Consider the following 23,043-nt stretch of genomic DNA (forward strand, 5'->3'; position numbering starts at 1 on the left):
CTGCCGACTCAGCAACGATTCGATCGATACTCATCTCCGCTTACAGAATGCCTTTTGTCCTCACAAATTACTGACTTAACCACCAGACACCCCAGAGTTTGTTCATTTTCAAATTGTAACTATATACTTACAAATTATTAATTTAGCACAAAATAATGGATTTTATTAATGACTAGTCTACGCCTGTGAATTCGTCTGCGGAAAATCGGTTTAAACATTCATTTTACGTGACGATTGTTTTCAAAAGATGTAATGACTAACTGTTAGTAATTGTCTTTAAAACAAAGTTCTACGACGACTATATTATATTAATCTATCTTTAAACGTACATCGGCTGATGCCTCCGATTCCGGAGGGTGTGGGTTCAAATCCGGTCCGGGGCATGCACCTCCAACTTTTCTGTTGTGTGCATTTTAAGAAATTAAATATCACGTGTCTCAAACGGTGAAGGAAAACATAGTGATGAAACCTGCATACCAGAGAATTTTCTAATTCTCTGCGTGTGTCAGGTCTGCCAATCCACATTGGACCAGCGTGGTTGACTATTGGCCTAAACCAATCTGAGAGGAGACTCGAGCTCAGCAGTGAGCCGAATATGTATTGATAATGATGATGATGATGACATCGGCTGATAATTTGATGATTATGATGAGACGAAACATGCCAAATCACTTTATTTATTGGTGAAAACCGCGTGGAAATCCATTTAGTATTTATTGAGTTTATCGCGAACAGACAGACAGAGAGAAGTATTATTTGTGTCTACTGCCAATTTAATTATAAAAAATATTTTTTTAACTTAGCAAAGACAGAGGATTGTAGCAGCAAATAATAACAAATTAAAAACAATAGGCCAACAAAGGATGCGCCGAAATGCAGTCACCATTCTACGTGGGCACATAATTTGTATATATTATGTATAGTTCTTAGGAAAAGTCAGCTTAAGTTTTATATTGTATTCTATCTCAATAAAACAAATCCTACTATACGAAAAGAAGAAAGTATTATCATATGAACTCGGTGGGGTGGAAACTAATTTTTCATTTCTCATACTCGGAAAGTAGGTAGAGTTTAAAGTTTAAAGTAAATAACTCATACAAATTGCTTCTCACCCAAGGGCCGGAATGAACTTTAAAATTAGAACTGCTATCATCAGAGATCATCAGATGTGAAGAGTTTTATGTTTTTTTTTAATTTGTCCCCAACTAAATTCGGGGACAGGTAAAGATCGTTGACCATACAGCCTGTTCAGACGTCAATGAAGTTCTTGAGGAAAGTTTCATGTAAAAAATAAAGTAATTTAAAAAAAATGCTACGGCCTACGGCCACATGACTTTCTAAGCAGCCAGTGTAAACTTAGCGCAAACTTCTTAATCGGAATACGTCGCATCAATAACGTGTTGAGTTCCATAAATAAAATTTGAAAAGTCGACATAAATTGGCGGAATACCAATCTGTCACTTAACAGTGACGGAATTTAAAACAAAAATAGGTAATGACTAATATAACCAGTAGTTCCTGAGATTAACGCGTTCAATCAAACAAACTCTTCAGCTTTATAATATTAGTATAGATAAGATTATGATGGATGAAATTAATAAAATACCCCTTTTCTGCACTAAGGAATATATAATGTATCTAAGATAGGTAGTAACATTAAATTTCAATCTTAGCGCTTCAGAACTATTAGGAATTTTCCTCACGCCGCCAAAATAATAGTGGCGCCATCTTACAATATGATTTGTACTTCTCTAGTACACATAGACAGACCACAAACGGCTTTCGAGTAGTTCGTATAATTATGTTTTCTTACAAAGTAATTCAAATAATTCCGACTATTAATAGTCGGAATTATTTGAATTACTTTGTGTAACACACGCCTTTATCCTTGCGTTTTAAAATTTGTCAAACTTGGCTACGTCATAATTATAAGGATGTGCTAAGGGACACAGTGATCTATTTACTCCTAAAATCTTAATTTTAGAACACATGTTCCTTGAACATTTTGAATTAATTTTCGGTAACAAATATAACTCCAGAGATACGGGAAATACTCCCGAGTACCCTGTATAGTGCGACATAAATATAAGAGTAGAAATTATTAAAAATGAAACTAAAATTTTCGTGGCAACAACACATTTACTGTCATTATCAGAAGATCTGTCATTATAGAGAAACCAATCATTATTGATAGTTCTATTAGATTATTAAAATCATAGTGGAAATTCGGATAATTACCAGACGAATTTCAGTAAATATAACTTATTTATATGAGATTACTTGAATATATTGAAATTTAATAAATATAACACATTAAATCACCTATCTTAGTACCCATAACTCATAATGCTGACTTCCTGCCTAGATAGTAAGTATTTTAAACGTATATATTAATTTATTTATATTAGATAATAATATTATTTTCAAACCGATCATCTTAAAAAATAAGAACATAACATAATATTACCTACGTATAGAAAAAATGTCAAGTATCAAGGTAATTGCAATACCAAGTGGGTGTCAATACACACCCTATGAACGACAATAAGTGACTACAGCGCCCTCATTTATTTTCTACTTCTTTTGTGTCGCACTATATCTTTATTTGAGATCTGTGCATTGTATTCTTAATTTCTTACATAATCTGTGGTTTTAAATTTTTTGTCGCAAAATGTCAAAATACTGTGATGGACTTGATTGATTGTTTGTTTGTGGAAAACTCGTTAGAAAGTATTAATATGTCACTATTATTAGGGCTTTAAATATATTTTAAACAAATACATTATCATATAAAAGAGTCCAAGTCTTTACCGAGTCACTGTGGCAGTATCCACATTTTATAGTTGTTAGCCTTGAAGTAGATGTCATTTAAATGAGTGTTGTTTATTTAACATTTTAGTGATATTAGTCGTAATTTCATGATTATATGGCTCTGACGTTTGACTTATGTTTTGCGACAAACTGGAAGAGGCATGTTTCACCCACGCATTCGGGAGAAAGGCGCAAGTTTAGTAGTAGTCAGCTGGACTTGCCTGGCTGTGCTGTGCGCCGCGTCCACGGCCCCCTGCGACAAGACCCGCAGGGTGTTCACGGACCCGAGTGGCATCATTACCGACGGGCCTAGTAGTTCCAACTACACACAAGTTAGTGCAGTCAACACTGAGTATGTTTCCAATCAGATTGTATGGAAGTAACAACCTCATCTTTTTTAGGACTCACACTGTGAATGGCTAATTAAAGCAGCTAATACAAGTCAATACATAACCTTAAGTTTCCTTCGTATGGGCACAGAATGTTCATACGACTATGTTTTTGTGTATGACGGTGATTCTTTTCATGCACCACTGTTAGGAAGCTTTAGTGGCAAAACAGAGCCACAGAATGTCACAGCGTCTAGTGGATATGTATGTATAAATTTTGTTTATTTACTGCACTCATTCATTTTTACAATTGTTATCTCTCATACCTCATCTTTGTGTTGAAATGTTCTACTTCATTAACAGAAAATACTACAAAAGAGAACTTACAAAAGAGTCTTTTGGCCTCAATACACAGACCTATTATTATCATTATTACATTATCATATTATTAACAGTTTATTTATATTATGAATATAAATTGAGTTTGTCTGTCTGTGGCACCATAGCTCCTGAACGGATAAAGCGATTTCATTTTTTTTTTTAATGAAAGGTGATTTACGTGCGTGTGTTCTTAGATATGTTTGACGAAATCGGTTGAGCCGTTTAAAAGTTCTGGGGGTTGAAAGTGGGGAAGAATAACCGAACGTCTTCAAATATACTCGAGTGGGGTCTCAAATGAAAGCGCACTGAAAGAGAATATTGATGACTTGATCGAGAGTGTAATTAATAATTTCATGACCTACGAAGTTTTTTCAAACTTTTCAATTTTATTTTATCAATAAAGCGTACAATTAAGTTTGAAAATCGTATACATCAACAGTTTTCTTCCGTGACATTCGAAAACTTAAAATATACAGATAATATATTGAAATATATGTATAAAAATGTATCTAATATATAACATTCTATAAGTTTGTTACTAAACTCCTCCGAAATGTCTGGACCGATTTTCATGTGTGTCCATATCGGGTATCATATCTGAAAATCGGTCAACATCTATTTTTCATTTCCTTAAGTGAATAATTTGTAGACAAAACAACGTTTGCTACGAGTAAGTCTGCAACATATGTTAGGTATAGAGAATAGTAGATTGTTATACAAGGGGCTAAAAAGACCCATTATATACGAGGTATTTTTAGGGCCCGAGACGAAGGCGAGGGCCGCCTAAATAGAAACCGAGTTTATAATGGGTTTAGCCCCACGTGTTACACTCTGCTTTTCACTACGATTGCGATAAAATAAAATAATTTAGTACAATATTCAATGATTTATTTTAATTGAAAATTAAATGTACAAAGTCTACAATTTTGGATATTAAGGGAGATGCTTTTACCCGGTAACATAATTTCCGACTACTTTGAAGATGAATAATGAATATATGAGGTAAATGTAGGAGATAATAGTTTAAAAAACTCCTTTCGTAAGTGAATCCATTCGTTGTTGTTTTCTTCACTTATTAAATTTTTCGTAGGTATCGTAGGTAAGTATTTAAGTAAATGCGTCTCGACTTTGATGGTAACAGATTAAAAATTTCATCCATCTCCAAATTAGGATCACCATTCTTACTAGACGAAGACAACAATAACAAGTTGAAAAATATGTAAGTTACGGTCACAAATTTACAATGAATTTCGGAAAAAAATCAAGTGTGTATTATTCACGCCAATTGTTTTTTTAATTCTCGCTTTTAAATTTTATTTTTTTCACATGAGAAAAAGGCAAAGGTATTACACCGTAAAGGATGTCCCATGTCTTCAAATCTCGTTCTATTCTCAACTCAACAAAAATTAAATAAAAAAATAAACGCATTCCACAGACAAGAACGCTACATTTCATTACAATTTAAAGTTTTTTATTTATTTTTCAAAACAATCAGGGCCTTACTTATAATGATTCTATTTTCGAATAAAACCTCCTCCGTTTTATAGTAGGCTAGTACTTGGCTAGTACTCGTAACAGACAAGAATTAAAAAAAACAAAATTACTTTAGCCCCTAGAGGCTAATATGCTTGTTTAGCCCCGCTGTGGAGTGGTAATATGACAGTGTTTTTGAGCAAGAGTAGTGAAAAAATATTTTGTGCATACAAAATATATTCAATTTCAAACATAGGTATAGACCGGTGCGTATTTCACTCCCCGCCATAGTGAAGTGCGACTGCCGACTCAGCAACGATTCGATCGATACTCATCTCCGCTTACAGAATGCCTTTTGTCCTCACAAATTACTGACTTAACCACCAGACACCCCAGAGTTTGTTCATTTTCAAATTGTAACTATATACTTACAAATTATTAATTTAGCACAAAATAATGGATTTTATTAATGACTAGTCTACGCCTGTGAATTCGTCTGCGGAAAATCGGTTTAAACATTCATTTTACGTGACGATTGTTTTCAAAAGATGTAATGACTAACTGTTAGTAATTGTCTTTAAAACAAAGTTCTACGACGACTATATTATATTAATCTATCTTTAAACGTACATCGGCTGATGCCTCCGATTCCGGAGGGTGTGGGTTCAAATCCGGTCCGGGGCATGCACCTCCAACTTTTCTGTTGTGTGCATTTTAAGAAATTAAATATCACGTGTCTCAAACGGTGAAGGAAAACATAGTGATGAAACCTGCATACCAGAGAATTTTCTAATTCTCTGCGTGTGTCAGGTCTGCCAATCCACATTGGACCAGCGTGGTTGACTATTGGCCTAAACCAATCTGAGAGGAGACTCGAGCTCAGCAGTGAGCCGAATATGTATTGATAATGATGATGATGATGACATCGGCTGATAATTTGATGATTATGATGAGACGAAACATGCCAAATCACTTTATTTATTGGTGAAAACCGCGTGGAAATCCATTTAGTATTTATTGAGTTTATCGCGAACAGACAGACAGAGAGAAGTATTATTTGTGTCTACTGCCAATTTAATTATAAAAAATATTTTTTTAACTTAGCAAAGACAGAGGATTGTAGCAGCAAATAATAACAAATTAAAAACAATAGGCCAACAAAGGATGCGCCGAAATGCAGTCACCATTCTACGTGGGCACATAATTTGTATATATTATGTATAGTTCTTAGGAAAAGTCAGCTTAAGTTTTATATTGTATTCTATCTCAATAAAACAAATCCTACTATACGAAAAGAAGAAAGTATTATCATATGAACTCGGTGGGGTGGAAACTAATTTTTCATTTCTCATACTCGGAAAGTAGGTAGAGTTTAAAGTTTAAAGTAAATAACTCATACAAATTGCTTCTCACCCAAGGGCCGGAATGAACTTTAAAATTAGAACTGCTATCATCAGAGATCATCAGATGTGAAGAGTTTTATGTTTTTTTTTAATTTGTCCCCAACTAAATTCGGGGACAGGTAAAGATCGTTGACCATACAGCCTGTTCAGACGTCAATGAAGTTCTTGAGGAAAGTTTCATGTAAAAAATAAAGTAATTTAAAAAAAATGCTACGGCCTACGGCCACATGACTTTCTAAGCAGCCAGTGTAAACTTAGCGCAAACTTCTTAATCGGAATAAGTCGCATCAATAACGTGTTGAGTTCCATAAATAAAATTTGAAAAGTCGACATAAATTGGCGGAATACCAATCTGTCACTTAACAGTGACGGAATTTAAAACAAAAATAGGTAATGACTAATATAACCAGTAGTTCCTGAGATTAACGCGTTCAATCAAACAAACTCTTCAGCTTTATAATATTAGTATAGATAAGATTATGATGGATGAAATTAATAAAATACCCCTTTTCTGCACTAAGGAATATATAATGTATCTAAGATAGGTAGTAACATTAAATTTCAATCTTAGCGCTTCAGAACTATTAGGAATTTTCCTCACGCCGCCAAAATAATAGTGGCGCCATCTTACAATATGATTTGTACTTCTCTAGTACACATAGACAGACCACAAACGGCTTTCGAGTAGTTCGTATAATTATGTTTTCTTACAAAGTAATTCAAATAATTCCGACTATTAATAGTCGGAATTATTTGAATTACTTTGTGTAACACACGCCTTTATCCTTGCGTTTTAAAATTTGTCAAACTTGGCTACGTCATAATTATAAGGATGTGCTAAGGGACACAGTGATCTATTTACTCCTAAAATCTTAATTTTAGAACACATGTTCCTTGAACATTTTGAATTAATTTTCGGTAACAAATATAACTCCAGAGATACGGGAAATACTCCCGAGTACCCTGTATAGTGCGACATAAATATAAGAGTAGAAATTATTAAAAATGAAACTAAAATTTTCGTGGCAACAACACATTTACTGTCATTATCAGAAGATCTGTCATTATAGAGAAACCAATCATTATTGATTGAGGTGTAAATCGAACGAAGTTAGTGGAAGTTTGACAGCAGTATGCGATGACGATTTTACGTTAGTAAGAAATAAAAAACGCAAACACAAAATTAATAACATGCGAGGGACCCTGGAAAGTATGGGAAAGATACAGGTGGTGGAATCGCAATGTTCAATGTATGTCTCGAGATTATCGAAATCTGTCACTGAATCGGATATATTAGAGCATATTGCGGACAGAGGTGAAACATGTTCTAGCGTCGAATTACTTAAGCAGTTCAAAGAAACGTCGTTTAACTCATTTAAGGTTACTATACCGACGAGTAAAATAGAAAAATTTCTTGACTCGAACTTCTGGCCAGCGGGCCTTGTTTTCAGACGTTATCGAGAACGTAGATATCCAACAGTCGCTAGTCAACCCTTAAATGGACGGAGTCAATAAAAGATTAGTTAATATGGTGACGTTCAACTGTAGGAGTGTTAAAAAGTCTGTAGAACACGTAAGATCCCTATGTCGCTTTGCAGATATTGTAGCACTTCAGGAAACGTGGCTTCTACCTCACGACCTTGACTTCGTCAATGAAATTGATGACGACTTTGGATGTTACGCCAAATCTTCGGTCGATACGTCCCAACGCATTTTAAAAGGACGACCATACGGTGGTTTGGCGTTGCTGTGGAGGAAATCAGTGTTTCCAAATGTCACTTTCATAGATTGCCCAGGTGACAGATTGATTGCGGTTCAAATAAATATGGACTGTCGCCAATTTTTAATCCTGAGCGTCTATCTACCTACGGACTCTGTAGAGAATCTGGTCGCTTTCACAGACTGTCTGGCCAGTATGTCGGCATTAATAGATGATAGCAATGCAGAGGCCGTGTATATTCTTGGGGACTTCAACGCGCATCCTGGTGCCAGTTTTGGAGACGAACTCGAATCTTTTTGCGAAGAGCATTCTTTGCTATGGGTGGATAAGGAAATACTTCCTGCTGACACGTACACGTACGTCAGTGATGCTCATGGAACTAGGAGATGGCTTGATCATTGTGTGGTAACTAAAGCTGCTCGGCACACGGTTCATTCTGGGCATGTGGAGTATGGTGTTTACTGGTCGGACCATTTTCCAATGGTGATTACTTGTCAAATGGAATTAGTATTAAGTAAAGTTACCCTTACGAGTATGGACCCCTTACAGGGGATCAGGTGGGGTCATAGGAGTGACGAACAAATTGAACTATATGCTATGCACTGCTGTGATAAATTAAATTCATTATGTTTGAATGAATCTAGTCATTGTGATAATTGTTTAGTGTATAACTGTAAACAACATTTATATTTTATTGACGACTTTTACAGTAATATTGTAAATATTTTACAAACTAGCGCTAAGAAGAGCGCCGCTACTCCGAAAGGTGCACTGAAGAAGCCCAAAAAAGTATTTGGTTGGAACTATCACGTGAGGGACAGTTATGACACAGCTAAATTCTATTACGGGTGGTGGAGTTCATATGGCAAGCCAAGTTCAGGTGAACTTCATGACAATATGTTAGAAAGTCGTAAGATATTTAAAAATAAATTGAAGTGGTGTCAAAATAACGAAGAGAAAATAAAACTAGATGCGATGGCAATGCACAGGTCCGATAAAAACTTTGTAAAATTTTGGCAAACTACAAAATCTTTAAACCATAAAACGAGTGTTCCTCTTAGTGTGGAAGGTGTTAATGATAGAATAAAAATTGCAGAGTTATTTTCATACCACTTCAAGGTCAACCCCTTACCAGCTCGTACTACATGTATGCCTACTACAAAACCTATAGATAATACTGACAAGGTTTGTTATACTGCTGATGACGTGGCTGCTGTGGTTCATCAAATGAAAAAAGGCAAATCTCCAGGATTTGACGGATTAAGTTTAGAGCATATAATTTATGCTGGATATCCTATATTTCAGACTCTGGCTACTTTTTTTAATGCCTGCTTAAATTTTGGTTATTTGCCTAAAGAGCTTATGAATACCGTGGTAGTTCCAATACCAAAAATAAAAACAGGTGATCTTTCCAGTCTTAAAAACTATAGACCGATTTCTTTAGGGACTGTTTTAGGAAAAATACTGGAAAGGTTGTTACATCCAACCCTAAAACGTAGCATTAAAATAAGTGATGCACAGTTTGGTTTCCGTCCTGGTCTCTCGACGGATTCAGCGATTTTCAGCTTAAAAGCAACCGTAGACTACTATGTCAGACGAGATACATCGGTTTACGCGTGTTTCCTCGATTTGAGTCGTGCCTTCGATCTCGTAAATTATAATTTACTGTGGGAGAAATTACACGATTCGAACGTTCCTGTGAAAACGGTGAATCTGTTGAGATATTGGTATGGAAACCAAACAAACAGTGTGAGATGGGGCGACGCGACATCTAGCGAATACAAGCTAAAATGCGGTGTACGCCAAGGAGGGCTGACCTCTCCTGACCTCTTCAGCCTGTATGTGAATGATCTGATCGAGGAACTGAGAAGAGCCAAGGTGGGTTGTCATATCGGGCCCATCTGCATGAATAATTTTAGCTATGCGGACGATATGGTTCTTCTCAGTCCCTCAATCAGTGGACTTCGTAAACTAGTTGCAATCTGCGAACGTTACGCCTTAGATCATGGCTTAAAATATAACGTCAAGAAAACAGTTACGATGGTGTTCCGTGCAGGCAGAGGTCCAGAGAGTATCCCTGGGGTGTTCCTTGAAGGAAATTTACTTGAAAGGGTTGAGCGGTTCAGATATCTCGGACACGTTGTAACTGAGGATCTCAATGACAATGAAGATATAGAGAGGGAGCGACGTGCTCTGTCTGTCAGATGCAACATGCTCGCACGTCGGTTTGCAAAGTGCAGCGAACAGGTCAAAGTGACATTGTTTAGAGCATACTGTCTATGCTTCTACTCATGTCAACTTTGGACCAAGTACACCAGACGCGCAATCAACAACATCAGGGTACAATACAATGATGCGTATCGTATCCTGATGAAGTTGCCGCGGTACTGCAGCGCGTCGGGCATGTTCGCGATGGCCAGAGTACCAGACTTCTTCGCGATCATCCGATCGCGAATCGCAAATTTTTGGTACCGTTTGCGATCCTCAAAAAATGAGATTCTCACCACGCTGGCTGAGTGTCTGAACTGCTCAATCTATAAACATTGGCTTTCAGTGCACCAAGAGCCTAATAGAAAGTAGCAGAACATACGAATATGTATAGATAATACCTATACTAGTTAGACAATTAAATTAGTGTAATGTCAATTTTAATTACTATTTTTACTATTTTTGTATTGTTATTATTATTGTTTGTTTTACACTGGGTTTTTACCTTTAAATAAACTATTATTATTATTATTATTATTATTGATAGTTCTATTAGATTATTAAAATCATAGTGGAAATTCGGATAATTACCAGACGAATTTCAGTAAATATAACTTATTTATATGAGATTACTTGAATATATTGAAATTTAATAAATATAACACATTAAATCACCTATCTTAGTACCCATAACTCATAATGCTTACTTCCTGCCTAGATAGTAAGTATTTTAAACGTATATATTAATTTATTTATATTAGATAATAATATTATTTTCAAACCGATCATCTTAAAAAATAAGAACATAACATAATATTACCTACGTATAGAAAAAATGTCAAGTATCAAGGTAATTGCAATACCAAGTGGGTGTCAATACACACCCTATGAACGACAATAAGTGACTACAGCGCCCTCATTTATTTTCTACTTCTTTTGTGTCGCACTATATCTTTATTTGAGATCTGTGCATTGTATTCTTAATTTCTTACATAATCTGTGGTTTTAAATTTTTTGTCGCAAAATGTCAAAATACTGTGATGGACTTGATTGATTGTTTGTTTGTGGAAAACTCGTTAGAAAGTATTAATATGTCACTATTATTAGGGCTTTAAATATATTTTAAACAAATACATTATCATATAAAAGAGTCCAAGTCTTTACCGAGTCACTGTGGCAGTATCCACATTTTATAGTTGTTAGCCTTGAAGTAGATGTCATTTAAATGAGTGTTGTTTATTTAACATTTTAGTGATATTAGTCGTAATTTCATGATTATATGGCTCTGACGTTTGACTTATGTTTTGCGACAAACTGGAAGAGGCATGTTTCACCCACGCATTCGGGAGAAAGGCGCAAGTTTAGTAGTAGTCAGCTGGACTTGCCTGGCTGTGCTGTGCGCCGCGTCCACGGCCCCCTGCGACAAGACCCGCAGGGTGTTCACGGACCCGAGTGGCATCATTACCGACGGGCCTAGTAGTTCCAACTACACACAAGTTAGTGCAGTCAACACTGAGTATGTTTCCAATCAGATTGTATGGAAGTAACAACCTCATCTTTTTTAGGACTCACACTGTGAATGGCTAATTAAAGCAGCTAATACAAGTCAATACATAACCTTAAGTTTCCTTCGTATGGGCACAGAATGTTCATACGACTATGTTTTTGTGTATGACGGTGATTCTTTTCATGCACCACTGTTAGGAAGCTTTAGTGGCAAAACAGAGCCACAGAATGTCACAGCGTCTAGTGGATATGTATGTATAAATTTTGTTTATTTACTGCACTCATTCATTTTTACAATTGTTATCTCTCATACCTCATCTTTGTGTTGAAATGTTCTACTTCATTAACAGAAAATACTACAAAAGAGAACTTACAAAAGAGTCTTTTGGCCTCAATACACAGACCTATTATTATCATTATTACATTATCATATTATTAACAGTTTATTTATATTATGAATATAAATTGTACACTGTTGTTCATTACTTACTTTGCATATCTTGATAGTTTTTGTACCATGAAATTTTTCTAAAGTTCTATTCTAAGTTTATCAAATATTTAAATATTTCGTATTATTTTGAACTTGTTATGTACTTGAAAATTAACATTTTAGTGTGCCTTGCATGTTATGCTAGCTTAAACATATGATAAATTAATAAAACTAGAAAAAAAATTTGGTTTCTTGCTGAAAATCAAAATATTTACATGAATCTCCTAAATTTTCTGACTCTAAACAAGATTTGAATATCAAATCTAAATACATCATTATTTTAGAAATTCTTGTCAATATTGAATTTATTTTCAGATGCTCATATTACTATACAGTGACACAAACTATGTATTAGATGGGTTCAGAGCAACATATGCTATTCATAATTGCCCCAACAACTGCACAGGGCGAGGACTGTGTATGTCTAACAAATGTTTCTGCGGAGGCACTTGGGGAGGACCCGATTGTAGTGTGAAACTCTGCCCCAGTGGATGTTCAGGGAATGGGCAATGTGTGGGTGACAGGTGTATTTGTAAAAAGGGGTAAGTTTGATTCAATCAACAGTATATATTAAATTACTTTCATATTAATTCAGTTTCAAATTGCAAACAAACACTTTAACTTTATTTCATTGTTTAGATAGTATTAGCCTACAGCGGATCAAGCTTGCCTAAAAATTGCCTATTCATTGGTATGAAAAACAGAAGCTTATAAACATGAGCCTTTACCTCCTTAAAAAGGTCATCAAACTATTGTAAAATTACAGAAACCTCTAATATGATAAGAGAGGGTATCTTGGTATCCTGATTAACTTTAGACCACCTACAATTTGATTTGATTGTTAATTATTTTGACAACCTCTCTGACACTGTTAGTAAGATTGTATTTTTTAACAGATTTTGTCATATATATATACTATAGGGTTGGATTCTCTCTTGATCCATTAAGAAAATCAATGTAAACTTGCCCATATGGAAGTATGGTTGGATGTTTGTTACTGAAATGTGGATCTGAATGAAATTTGACACAGATATAAACATATTCTTTTAATCTTGATATTCCTACAGAAATAGAGTCTATATTTTGTTTATTACGTAAATAGATGTCAAAGAAAGTGGCACAATGTTAGCATATCACACACTCTTTCTTACAACTCTTGATATGACATAGACTCTGTACACATTTTACATTGACTCGACTTCATGCCAGTGCCATTACTTTAGCATACCACACAGTCTCTTTCGTTACATGTCAGTAACACAATGTTAATGTGCTTCATAAGTACATTATAACCCCACCATCAAAGAAAGCGGCACACATATCAGGACTCCACTCCCTTTGCTCATTACAGCTTGGTCAATTCTGAGCTTAACCAACAATTAGATGTAAATTATTTAAAACTGTTTATTTTTTTGTTATTTATATGTGGGCAAATACATTCTTTATCCCACTTCTGATATCATTACTAGCGGATTTAAAGAGAAAACACGATTATTGAAAGGAAGCCATCAGATCTAACAATTCCCACCAAGAATGTTACCAATAAACCCTTGAGTAGCAAAGAATAACCTTGAGTCCTGGACTTGTGATCAATGGGTACAGAGTTAAGAACCTCCATTAAAACTAGTTAACACTCTTCTTCTTCGGTTACGTTATTCTCTCAGGGAAGATCCCACCAGAACAGCCCTGGACACCCACTCTAATATAGAACTAAGCCATGTTATATAGCCAAACAACTTTTCTCTGAGAGATGTACATAAAATAAAAGTGTAATAATGCTTCAGATACTCAGGGGAGGCATGCTCCTTAAAAAATAATGACAAAGAAGGCAATAGCTGGCACTGGCTCTCTCACACAGAAAGTGGCATGACAAAGCGAGCTGCCCACACCGCAATATATGTTAACCAAACAGACTCTTTATATGTATTCGGAGGATATGATCTGAACAGGGTTTTAGGTTTATTGGAGATTTACAAGTAAGTATTATCAACATTTACATTAAAAATAATAATAAAAAGATTAATATAATTCCAAAATACAAGTCAGAATAAAAATATTTATAACTCACTATATTAATTTATAAATTGTTTCAAAGAGATGCATAAATAACTTAAATCATCATGAATTTGAATATATGAATAATTATATCAAATTATAATGAGAATTTTTGGTTAACAACACAGTAAAGATAGGTATTTTTTACCTGTTTTCATAAAAACAATACAATGCTATGATAAATACCTAATAAAATAAAACAATCAAATGGGGAAATATTCACTTATTGTAATAAATGGATTTGTTAATCACAATCAATTTAACTTTGTTACCACTTCCTTTTATATTTTTTTCCTATAGTTTTTCAACTAGTCAATGGTATGACGAAAACGGAAAAGTGTTACGTCGTTATCCTACCAATGAAGAGAATGATAAGTCTCTATTGACACTATTCACTAAGGTAAGTAAGTATAGTACAATATATACACTATTATATTGTACTTGTGACGTGTGTGCACATCTTCAAAATCCCTACCCTACCCTTACCCTACTCCTATTTTTGAGGGACTGAATGAGATTTAATGGGACTTTCACTGAAATATAGATTTATTGAGCAACCTGTATATCAGAAAAAGGAAACAAAGTGGATTAGATTCAAATCAGTTTTTGCAAAAATCGCGGATGATATACAAACATAGATACGTAATGATTTATTATTTTAGTGTTAGATAGCACATTTGAGAAAGACACAGCTAAAAATGCTGGAATGCAGTAATTAAAATAAATATGTAAAATATTAAATTACAAAGACCTTAACATAATTTGAGATGAATGCCAGCTTCCGATACGTTATCAAATCTAGGGTATGATTACTAAGTAACAAGTAGGTATGTTTGACTATACAATTACATAGTATATGAATTAAGTCATTGTAGCAAAAATTTACCGGATTTCAATTTACGTGCCTACATACATACATACACACTTTATCGACAATGTAAAATATTCTACAAGGGACTTAAGAAACGATTCCGCAAACATGTTGCGTGATGTATTATACATATCACATATATAACATATATCATATATGCAGTATTAAGATATAACACATGCTTGTAAATAAATAACTAAATGAAAAAATGTATGTAATTAACAAAATTCTTGAGTGAAGACGCCCCCCCGGTGACGCCGTAGTGGTTCCGCAGGGAGCTATCGGCACCTACTCAGACAGAAAAAAAAATGATGATTCATAATTAACAGAAATCTATAAGATATTTTACATGCCCTTACATATTTAACTACATTTCCAAGTAAGAACATGCATTCTAAACAGGCTTAATATGCGATGTAAGTATTTTTTGTTACTGTCACCTACCATCTACCTTGTACTACTGTTGATCAAAACTACTCATATAAATTACACCTGGAAATACAGGCCCAAGCCACGCGGACTATAATGGCAACTAGCCGGCGCCACCGTCCCCCCGCCCCGGTATTACCCACGTAGATCCTGTTCCCATGAGAATATGGGGTTATAAGCTTATAAGTTATAACACTCACAAATAACGTGGCTTCCTAATGCTTATAGAATTTTCCAAATCGGTTCAGTGGATCTAGAGATTACCCTCCCTACAACACCACAAACTTTTCCTCTTTATAATCTAGAAAATTTTCCTCTTTATAATGAAAGATATACGAGTGGGTAATGTATAAATACATAATATTGGATCCTGCACAATAGTCTGTATAATGTATTGTACATACATCTAAATGCGCTCTAAGTACGATCATCAAGTAAATAACTTTACAGGATAAATTGAGGACATTATGATACCTAACTCGAACTATTGTAAAGTTTAAAATATTAGGAAACATATTCAGTAGGTATATTTGGTTGGGTTTAATGAGCTTAATGGATTTCTGTGTCCACATATCAAGAATATCGCGGCATGAGTATTTTTAGCTTTGATTATTAATTTCGTCAGTTTACGTTCATCTTGTCGATTAGCGTCAGTCATTTCCAATGCTTCCGAAAAAAAATGCTTCCGATAAATGTCACAGCTTTTATTGTATGTAATGGCAAATGTTTTATATGATGTGCAAGTAGATAGACTTTAAGCGAGTCAAACATATAAAACCCGAACATTATCTAATGACCTACTTTATTTTACAGGGCAACACCGATGGCAACTGGCCAATAGGCAATCGGAGTTCACTCTTCAATTTACTTTTAACATCGTTCACACACCATGACAGAACCGCATTACCTCTCATGTATTCCCACCCCTCCACACCATACTCTGAAAGCTATTTACAATTTACTGATAGACCAGAATTTCTTAGTACGAATCTCAAGTCCAATAACACTCAACCTGAACCGCGATATGGACATTCGGCGTGTGCCTTTAACAATGGTTTCATATTGTACGGTGGAAAGCTGTCAGACGGAAGCTTATCTTCAGAATTGTGGTATTATGACGCGGTAGCTAAAATATGGACGCTAAGAGCAGCTAATTCCAGCTTTAACCCACCTGGGCTAACTCGCCATACATTGACGGCAGTCAAAGATGAATTGTATTTGTTTGGTGGCAGCACTGTAGACGGAGAGTTTTCTTCAAGGTCAGTATTTTTTTGCATATATTCATCGCTTGTCGTATATCATGACTTTAATTACACAGTAAACTACTTATATAATAGCGTAAAATTTGCTTAGCGTACCTTAAGCTATTAAATAACCTTGATCATTTGCTATGTACCTAGATAAGTAATAATTATAGTAGACTTGTAAACAGATTTCTGTGGAACAACTATGGTATGCAGAGCTATAGTCTTACAATTATGTAATTTCCCTTTCAGCCTTTACAGAATAAAATTGAGAGAGCCGGATACAGAAATTTGGGAGAAAGTCCAAGTACGAGGCGGCAAAGAGTTAGATGTGCGAGTGGTTGCACACACTGCAGTGTATCACGACCATTCCAACTCTATTTTAGTGTACGGTGGTGTCGTTGCTAGTGTAGCGAGGTAAGTTATTGTTATTCATATTTAGTTTTGAATTTATTGAATACTAAATATAGAGATTACGCGGTACAACCTCACAAACATTAATATTCAATGTTCAAGCTTCCTAATTTATTTGTCGAAACTTTTTGCCAAGACCAATGACTAAAACAACTATCGGAACAATAACAAAGAACAATAACATTAATAGATTTATACTACATATACCTACTAAACGACGCCCAGGATTTCATTCGCCTTTAGAGCTCCTTAATCTGGCCCTCTTACAAAGTCCATGCTTAACTAACTAAAAACTATCTCCCTGCCTAATTTTAACTTTGTACGTCAAATGGTTTCGATATTTTGTGATGTGTGACCTTTTGCTTTTATATATTTGGATAATAATATACTAAAACAATTTTTTACTTGAAGGTTTTCGAAGTTATCGGATCGTATGTTTGCGTTCGACCTAGACTACAAGCACTGGAGTGAAATCCACTATCCTCGGGCTCACTTGCGTGACACTTACGTTCCGCGCGAGCGAGCCTTTCACACTGCGACGATCATCGGTAATAACTAATTATTTATTAGCTGATACCCTCGACTATCCCTCCCCTTAAAGGTGAATTGAGTGAAAATCCAATTGATTATTTTTAATTTTATTAATAACTAGCGGACGCCCGCGACTTCGTCCGCGTGAAACTCGATGTAAACTTTCAACTACCCCTACCCTACCCCCTACCCTACCCCACCCTACCATACCCTACCTCACAATAAAGCTCAAATTGACTACGTTTTAGTTAGAAAACAATGGTATGGGAAAAAGAAAAGGGCTTATTTTTATGGTTTTTCCAGCAATTATTCGAATTTTCCTCGCCGTAATAACCATCCTAGAACTTCAACAAACATTTTAAAAAAAGAATTGACCAAATTGGTCCAGGCGTTGTTGAGTTATGCGCTTACCAAAGCATTTTGCGATTCATTTTTATATTATAGATTAATTTCACTTTTGTGCTCAGCTGGTTTTAAATAAAATTCTCTATATTTGAAATGAAATATTAAATAGTGGACGATCGGTCTCTCGGGACTTCATCTGCGTGTATTTAAAAGATCCTGCGGAAACCCTGTTTTTGGAAGGGAAAGTATCCTATGCCCTTCCATTTCCAGGATGCACTCTATCTTTGCAAATTTTTGTCAAGATGGGTTCATTGGTTCAGCCATAAATCTTAAACCAAAGAGTCAGGTTCAGTAATAATAGACTATGTATATATATATGTATATTATCTTTGCAAATTTTTGTCAAGATGGGTTCATTGGTTCAGCCATAAATCTTAAACCAAAGAGTCAGGTTCAGTAATAATAGACTATGTATATATATATGTATATGTACTACCGCTAAGCATTTTTTGTCACCAAGCAGTATTATCTGTGTTCCGGTCTAAAAGGCATGGTATTTGAGGCTTGATGGACACAGGCGGCGCCAGGACGTTTTCCTTGCATGACCAGTGAAGTGATGCGCTGTATGTTGCTGTAGTCAATGGTTTACACTGATCATCAGGTCATATGCTTCTGTCAATTTAATGGCCTATGGATAGGCACAGAGACAGAATATATAATTGTCATCAAACTTACTCACTTTCGCATTTTATAATATTAGTGATAACTGTTTTCAGGAAACTATTTAGTTGTGTTTGGTGGATATTCGCACAGACATAACCGGGAAGAAATATGCTACGACGGCCAAATGTATCTGTACCATCTAGGATGTCACTCCTGGATACCGTTGGACGTGTTGGGGAAAACTCGCAAGTTTTATCCAAAGAAGCAGGGAGTGTTTGCGCACGCCGCGTCCTTGAGACCGCCATCCACATTACTCATTGCTGGAGGATACCACGGAAATGTTAATGGTAAGACTAAGACATTGTATTTCTACTCAATACAATCTTATGCTTTTAAACATTATATCCGAAACCCTAAAGCGCTTGACCAATTTCAACATAATAGTGATGATGACGGTTTTTTAAATTGTATATAAATTAAGAGTATACTAATAGTAAAGCAATTTTGTAAAAGGAACAGGGTATCTGCGATCATTACTTTCGGAGCTACAGGGATTTAAAGAGTCAGATTTGCGGCGCTGCTGCGGATCCCTGAAAAACGCCCCATACAAAATGGCTCAAACTAATGACGTCATAGGCAATGTAATGATCATTAGATTTGTATGCGCGTTCAAACAAAATTACCAATATCTTTGTTATTTGTGCGTTTATGCTTATAGTTCATATATTAAAAAATGTCACATTTAACGTAAGTAAGCTAAAACTGTATGAATTTTCATCTAATTACGATAAAATATTTTTAATAGATTTTGAAATTTTATAATCTCATTTATTTTGCAAATATCCAGACAATTTTTGCTTTTTATGTATAAATTAATTAACATTGACCTTATTTACCCGAATGTATCATAAAAATCAATATATTCAAACCTAGTCATCATCCCCATTATGGATGTCATTAGATTTGTCTGTGGTAGTGACATACTGCTAGGTTTGCACCTGGACTTCCTGTTACTTTATATGCTGTTAAGCTTTTGGTTTTTATTACAGTACTTTTATATATTAATGTTGTTAGAATATCTCAACTTATACACTTTTAAGCTTGTAATAAATATGCATACCTAATATGAATCAGAAAAATACTGTTATATATGAAAAAGAAAACTATAATTATATCGTGGTCATAGTTGTTTTTATAACGTTTTCTTACTGAAGCCTCATTACATACACATAGGTTTACAATAATTACGTGAATTGTTTACATCTTTATCTTTTCAATAATTACAGTAAAAGCTCCATATTCGCGTTTCCTTTAATCGCGTTTTCACTATTCGCCAATTAAAAAATTGCGATACAATATCTTTTTTCGCGGCTCAAGATTTCGTTATTCGCTGATCTGACTGCCGTAAGCGACGCTTTTAAAAACTGTCCAGCAAGAATTACAAAATTTGGTTACAAACTTTAATTTTAATTGATTTTTTTCCATATCCATATTTGTTTTTAATTTTGTCACCCAAAAACATATCCCCTATATAATTCTATATACAATACCACGTTCTGTATTCACGGTTTCACACTTTTTATCATAAGTCGCCGGCGAATAAGCAATATTTCAGTTGATACATAGAATAGATCCAGGTGGTTTGCTTTGTGAAAAAATAATCAATGCAAACGTAATTGAAATAATTATTGGACGATCTAAGGTAAACATTGTCTATAAGCATATATTAAATTCATGCGACTCGCGGTGCGATGCATTTTGATGGACTTGAAGTAGAATATTTTAAATTATCCATTATAAGGCACAATAATGCTATTATGACAAAATTTTTACCTTTAAATGAGATTCAAATAAATTCAAGAATGGGATAGTAAGCCTTATATTATAATAGTCATTTATATACGCATTGAACTTAAGTAATACATTGTCAGATAGTGTAACATTTTATCGCATGGAAACGAATAAGGAAAGAATAATGAATATTGCACGACTGTTTCAAGGTTCGCATATTATGTCGCAATTTACTACGGAAATAGTTAATGTTGCACACCAGTTGTAAACTTATAACTAAATTACTCGTTTGCGCTAACGAATTCGCTTTTTTAGTTACTTTTTGACGTTCGATCTCAAGAATACAAAGCTAACGAACAAAAACAAAAAATATTTTTCTTGTGAAAACTATCTCCGCTTTTTCCTGATTCCTTGCTTAAAATTTTAAAATCAAGAACCCGGAAGTAAATCCATTAATGGTAGTTATAACTGATGATTATCGTAACACGCCTGAAAATAAATATTCTTAAAATTGATTTTATTATTTCTGTGTTAATTTTATTGTGCTGACAACCGATTTGAGGTTACACCTGTAGAGCAGAGATGATTTTTTTTTCATTTGGAACTGTTCCGAATAAAATATATCGTTAAGTTGGTTTTAAAATTTGTTGTCATAGAACATTATTGTAAACTATTAATGGTGAAAAGTAGCCGTAAAATTTAAACTAAATCTAAAGGCTTGCAAATGCATCTGTATTTGTTAATGTTAACACCATCACTATCTCACAATATTATTTAGAACAAAATGTGTCCAGCAAATAACTCAGATCCTTTACATAGGTAAAGTTTACACATAATATACATAGGCATATATAGTATAGGTACATATATTCTAGATATTATACCTAGGTAAAGTTTGTAAAGTTGTAGGGGATAATCTATTGAACGATTTTGCAATTTCTTTTATAGAAATCCATATTATTGGTGTCATAGGCTATATTATGTTATCCCCGTATTCCCTCGGAAACGGTAAGTACGCGAGCGAATCCACGGAGCGTCTGATATTCCTTTATAACGTGAATGTGTTTCTATTGTAGGCGATTTATTAGCGTATGTAGTTCCGAGTTGGCACGCTGGAATCACTGACAAGGACCCCGAGACTGCTTGCCCGCGACATCGCACGCAGCCGGAGTGTCTCGCTGACCCAGAGTGCGGATGGTGTTCGGCTGATGACGTATGTACAGCTCTATATCTTGTCAATAGGGAATTTGAATGTTTTTTTTTTTATTTTTCATCGATTTCTTACATAGGAAGACTATGACAAAAGTAAAATCCCGAGATAGAACATTAATCTATTGTACGAAATAAATACTTTTTTTTTTTTTTTTGGCGACCAGAGTTTATGCGCTTTGTATATTTTATATAATCTAAAACCTGTTTAACTTATTAATTATGCCATGCCTTAAAGGTCAAATTGTGTATAGGTTTTTTTTTCTCTTATAGGTATGCTACGGAAGAACGGGGTCAAATTGTACTACAAATTTACAATCAATCAGATGTGGTGGAATTTGCCCAGCTCTTGGTGACTGTCACTCGTGTCTTATCCACGGCCCTCCGCTTGGTAACAATAGTTCCCGCACACCGCTAACTTCGGTCAGCACGAAATTGGGCTTATACCAGTGCAATTGGTGCGTTCAAAATGCTCGATGCCACCTTAAGGATGGTAAGTGTAGTCTAGCTGCTAGCTGATTAGAGTTTAGCGTTTACAGCATTCAAATCTATTATATAAAATATTGAAGTTTTACTTTATTTTTAGACAGTTACGGTGTATGTGGTGAAGATACACCGTCTGAGAATCCCGGTTGGTGGGGCACAACTGGCACAGAAGTGACAATCCCAGATGAATGTAAAATTTTGGATAAACGCCCTGGACTAACGTTCCTGAGATACCAACAACCAGCAGATTGGAACCACCCAGACGGCGTTTCGGTCGTTAACGCAACGACCGTAGACTGGGGCACCGGTGGGGGGAGTAACCACATATTCAGTGGCGCGAGTGAAGCTAGGCTCAGGGGCTGGTTGCACATACCTCAATATTGGAACGGCTCAGGAGAAACGTTACACATGTGTGCGGGGTACTCCAATTTGTCGTTGAGCCTGGGGACCGGCACTGAACCGATCTCCAATCTAACGGCTCAGCCGTCTTCCTGTATGCTGATAGACTGGCCTGCCCTGCTCCCCGGTCGGCTCGCGATCGACATGCACGCTAACGATTCCTTGCACACGGGGCTGTATCCCTCTCATCATCACGCCAAAATGGAACTTCTGCACAACAAATCGCAAGAAAGCGCTAAGGTATAATATCCACGGATGTTGAAAATAATTCGCTTAAATACTTAT

At 35.2% G+C, this 23,043-nt stretch overlaps 1 protein-coding gene across 1 annotated transcript in view; it reads left to right on the forward strand.

Annotated features, from left to right (window-relative positions):
* The first annotated feature begins 11,317 nt into the window (after positions 1 to 11,317).
* Positions 11,318 to 23,043, forward strand: part of LOC112044100 (multiple epidermal growth factor-like domains protein 8) — a 28,741-nt gene continuing 17,015 nt past the window's right edge. Inside the window, exons 1-12 of the mRNA XM_052891398.1 lie at positions 11,318 to 11,821; positions 11,891 to 12,082; positions 12,637 to 12,863; positions 14,106 to 14,297; positions 14,677 to 14,776; positions 16,490 to 16,935; positions 17,173 to 17,337; positions 17,746 to 17,882; positions 18,987 to 19,220; positions 21,741 to 21,877; positions 22,147 to 22,366; positions 22,460 to 22,998. Coding sequence (XP_052747358.1) covers positions 11,651 to 11,821; positions 11,891 to 12,082; positions 12,637 to 12,863; positions 14,106 to 14,297; positions 14,677 to 14,776; positions 16,490 to 16,935; positions 17,173 to 17,337; positions 17,746 to 17,882; positions 18,987 to 19,220; positions 21,741 to 21,877; positions 22,147 to 22,366; positions 22,460 to 22,998 — 2,760 coding nt within the window. The 5' untranslated portion in view covers positions 11,318 to 11,650. The remainder of the gene's footprint in view (positions 11,822 to 11,890; positions 12,083 to 12,636; positions 12,864 to 14,105; positions 14,298 to 14,676; positions 14,777 to 16,489; positions 16,936 to 17,172; positions 17,338 to 17,745; positions 17,883 to 18,986; positions 19,221 to 21,740; positions 21,878 to 22,146; positions 22,367 to 22,459; positions 22,999 to 23,043) is intronic.

The sequence above is a fragment of the Bicyclus anynana genome, chromosome 3 (assembly GCF_947172395.1).
Source record: "Bicyclus anynana chromosome 3, ilBicAnyn1.1, whole genome shotgun sequence".
Classification (NCBI taxonomy): domain Eukaryota; kingdom Metazoa; phylum Arthropoda; class Insecta; order Lepidoptera; family Nymphalidae; genus Bicyclus; species Bicyclus anynana.